Below are 4,461 nucleotides of genomic sequence, written 5' to 3'. Positions count from 1 at the left end.
CGAAGCTCTTTCGAAGACGAAGAGAATGATATGTATTAGAGGTTTATCAGACTTCAAAAAAATCATAATTCTTAAAACAAAGATAAATTATTATTTGACTTATTTACAGCTAGAATAAATTAAATTTGACCAATCATAATTCAAGAAAACTTAGAGTTACTCCAATTAGCTAGCATCTTGATAATTCACTCTTTAACAATTCAAAATATTTTTGTTACATCTACGATGCACCTCTCACGTTATGAAAATTTTATTTAATTTTCTACGAATTGATTTATGTTTGAATTTTGAAACAAAGTGTTGATTTATGTTTTAAATACATAAACATAAACATACTATTTATAGATATTTTGTAAATAATTATGTAATGAATAAGTTATTTAAATTTAAATAACTTAATCTTTTTTAAAAATATTAAAGAAAATTAAAAATATGTATTTCATTGTTGAATGACTAATTAAAAATATGTATATAATTAAAGAAAATTTAAAATACGTATTATTTTTTGAAAATATTAAAAGAATTAAAAATACGCATTGGCCCGAATAACCCGGTGGGTTAGCCCGAAACCCGAAGGGTTAGGGTTAGGGTCGAACTTTTATAACCCGAAAAAATCATAACCCGAATAGCTCGTACCCGAATGGCCCGACAACCCGAACGGGTTGGCCCGATTGACATCCCTAAATGGAGTATTTTTTTTAGATTGTTACATGATAATTGAGTCATTCTCTTTTTTAGCAAAAACTTTATCATCTATTTTACTCTCTCTTCATCTCTTCTATTTTATTTTCTTTATTACTTTACTTTTGCAACTTTAATATTTAACATATCAATTTTTTAAATCTAGTACTTGAAAAAATATCAATTTTTTAAATCTAGTACTTTGAAAAAATACTCTACCTTAACTACCTTAGGATAGATGGAATGCTTATTACAATTTTTTAGTGTTGACTCATCAAATAAATAAATAAATATACCCTAAAAACATCAGCAACTGTGTGTGCTGAGACGAACGCTCGCCTCGAGGTGATTTCAACGAGGATCGGCTATGAATTTGATCTTGGAAAGGCTAAGCAAGATGTTTTCTACAAGCTGGAAACTGTGGAATGCCTCACGCTCGATCAAAGGTACGAACTATGCAACATCTTAAGTGACAAACCGCATCGCCTTGAGGTATTCATGGGAATGCGGGCTAGCGCTCGTCTTGGATACCTGGTGAAGCTTATCAAGGAGAATCAGAAAGTAATGTGAACGGAGATTGATGATGAATTACGTGCCTTTTGTTGCTACTTTTTTTTTGTTGTGCCAAACTGAAGCAAAAGGGTAATTAGTCTGACACGCATATTTTGTATGTAGCTAGCTTGTATTAGGATATGAACCTTTCCTGACTATGTTATCTATTTCCAGCAGTTTGTACAGTTGCGATCACGCAGCCCTGCTCCTATTGTATGAAATGATGCATATGCTATACATCTGCATTCCTCCACTATTTACTCTTTTTTTGAATGCATACTAATCCACACATTAATGGCCATCCATGTCTGATGGCACAAAAAAGAGTTGAACATAATGCAACACCCTGCATGCAAAAACCACCCTCGAATCCTAATTCTAACCCAAATTCATGTTGCTAATTAATATATAAAATTAATAGCTTAATTAAATCGTAATTATTGATATTGCACTGTTTAAGAAAACAATTATTTAATTAATTTGGTTTGAAAATATATTGGAAGACTAAGAACAAACTAGAGAAATAAAAAACACCTCCATTGTTTCATTTGTCTCCCCATTGAGATAAACATACCCTTTCATACCCACCGGAATCATCTACTGATGATATTACATACAACAACAAAATGTCATCTGTCAAAATACAAAAGTATCACTAGAAAGTATCATATACACTGACATAATTAACAAAAAGTGCACCCCAGTGCTGACTAAGAGACAGTTTACAGAAGCCTGCCTATAATTATTCCTACTACTACCAACACGACGGCCATGAACCTAAGCTGCATTAGGGTCTTCAAATCGTGCGGGTTTGAAGCGCGGCAGCAATGGCCACAGCCTTTATATTCGACCGCACTGCAGTTGGCATTAGAACTATGTTCCTCAGCCAGAAGTGTTCTTCCCTGGCCTTCTAAGCCACTTTTCCCTCCTAGCCCCCGGATAGACTCGTCGTACCACTGAAATGATCCAACATGGTTCAGTTTGTCAGGACATTTGAAGTAGTATCTTCCTGCATTGACTGCCGTTTTCCCTGCACGACGCAACTCCATCTCCCCCCTGCCACATCTGCATTCGAGTATGCCGTCGCCCAAGACAATCTGTTAATACATTAGATTGGAAAAAGTCAACGTGTAGTACAATCGGACTCTGAATATGCTTATGCCAACACATAACTAGAACAAAATGCAGTGCTATTTAAATTGTTCAAGTACAAAGTTGTTAACAAAGTCTGGGTGGATCTAATAATATGATAGCAACAAAGTCAATCTATTGTTCCACATGGTCATTGCAATGGAGTCTCTGAATTGAGTCCATTCTAGAGTTGGGTCTACATAGTCTATATATTCATGCTGGATATAATCTTGATTAGGGGTGATTGTTGCGCTCTCTCCATCAACCGCTGCTTATAAGGGGTCATTGTTCATCTCGCGGTGAATAAAATTATGGAGAAGGAAACACGCCATGATTAACCTGATTTGTGTTTGAATTGGGTAAAAAGACGCACTACGTAATATCCCCCAACACATCTTCAAAACAGCAAAGGCTCTCTCAATTACATTCCTAGCCTTGTTGTGCCTCATGTTGAACAATTCCTTCGGATTTTGTGGCTGTGCATTCCCTATGCCCCATTCCTTAAGGTGGTATCGAACCCCTTTGTACGACGTCAAAAAACCGTTACTATTGGCGTAGCCATTGTCACATAAATAGTAACAGCCTGAAACGGTCCACAAATGAATGAAAATGCTACATTAGTTCAACCCAGTACATGAAAACCCTAAAAATAACATCCACTGCCCTCACAAAAAGGATAGAGCAGGGTATGCTGCATACCCTGTGGAACTCTTAGGCCGTTGAGTCGCGCCACAGCATCCCTGAGTACGCGAGAGTCGCCGGCGAACCCTCCCAACCAGGTAGGAAATAAACGAACTGCATATTGCGATCGCAAACAGCCAAGGTGTTCGTTGCAATAGACCCTTTTCGCGTGCGATAACGCGGTTTGTCACTGTTGCTAACCAGTACATTGATGTGTGTACTGTCGAGTGCACCGAGACAGCCCTACAAGAACAACAACCGTTTACAAACATTTACAGAAACCGAGCTTAAAATAAATTCATGTTGCTGGGGGAAACATTAAATACCTTGAACCATTTCCATCTGTGATAAATGCAATCATCAGGCACGGGTGTAGGCTTCGACAATAACACTCTGTGGAGACTCAAAACAGCCCCTAAAACCTTGTTCATGTAATGGGACACTGTCGAACCAGACCTAAAAAAACTGAAACGAACAACGCGGTTTTTATTGTGATGCGCTAAGACACCAACAAAAATCGCCACATGTTCTTCAATACCTAAGCATTTCCCTGTTAATAAACCTCCCTGCTCAGTGAGGATGCGACACAACTTCCCAAATGTGTTGCGATCCATTCTTAAGTTAGAATGCAGTCCACATCAGTGACATGAATGAGTCGTTCCAAGTGTATCAATTGCTGAGGGACCTTACTTATCAAGCTGTACTGCCTCGCATGTTCAATGATCCTACGCCTAGCACGTTTTGTGCGGGCTCTGATGTAACGTTGTACGAGAATTGTGCTCTCTACCCGGTATAATAGCATGATGTCTTCGAGCATCATCAGTAATCGAGCGGAATTAATTGGAGTTCTCATCGCGGCTATGGCGTAATGGTAGTGTAAAATGTTTGGTAGGCTGATCACCAAATAAGTTCCTGACTAATCTATCAATATGATACATATGCACACATTCAAAAAAAATTCAGCAAAAACGGAAGAACAATGGGAATGATGGAATTAAATTCAAAATTAGATGTAACACAAAGGCTCATATTATGTCGGGCTAGATAATCAAAGCACCCCACATAATGAAGTTAGCACACCAAAGCATACAGATATAATTACAAATTCAAGCTCAAATGCCCACCAAATATGCTCACCACGAAAGGGCAGTATGTACCTTTGTAAGTGCTCCGTTTTTTTTACGTCGTAGGTGTAGCTATGGTGGTTTTCCAGCAACCTAAAAAAATCAAATTCCCTTATCACCTGATAGGAAGAAAAATCTCGACGTTGCAATCGCGGGGTACTAGAAATTGGTACCCGATTCAACCCAAACACAAAATCAAAGCTTGGAAACGGGATGAGAGCTTCCGATCACCTTGTTGACGGCGTGAATAAAGCTTGGAAACAAGATGAGAGCTTCCGATCACCTTGTTGAC

The 4,461-nt window shown here is 38.0% G+C and overlaps 1 protein-coding gene across 1 annotated transcript; it reads right to left on the bottom strand.

The window, feature by feature from the left end:
* Positions 1–1,792: 1,792 nt before the first annotated feature.
* Positions 1,793–3,659, bottom strand: LOC121790166. Its single transcript, XM_042188442.1, has 5 exons — positions 3,372–3,659; positions 3,225–3,288; positions 3,064–3,159; positions 2,738–2,947; positions 1,793–2,330 (listed from the first exon to the last, which is right to left on the bottom strand). Exons 1-5 carry the CDS (start codon positions 3,657–3,659, stop codon positions 2,218–2,220), a joined length of 771 nt encoding a protein of 256 aa, XP_042044376.1. The 3' UTR covers positions 1,793–2,217.
* Between the last annotated feature and the right edge of the window lie 802 nt (positions 3,660–4,461).

This window comes from Salvia splendens, unplaced genomic scaffold (genome assembly GCF_004379255.2).
Source record: "Salvia splendens isolate huo1 unplaced genomic scaffold, SspV2 ctg429, whole genome shotgun sequence".
Lineage (NCBI taxonomy): Eukaryota > Viridiplantae > Streptophyta > Magnoliopsida > Lamiales > Lamiaceae > Salvia > Salvia splendens.
Note: the sequence above shows the minus strand (reverse complement) of the source record. Positions and strands in the feature narration are given on the sequence as shown.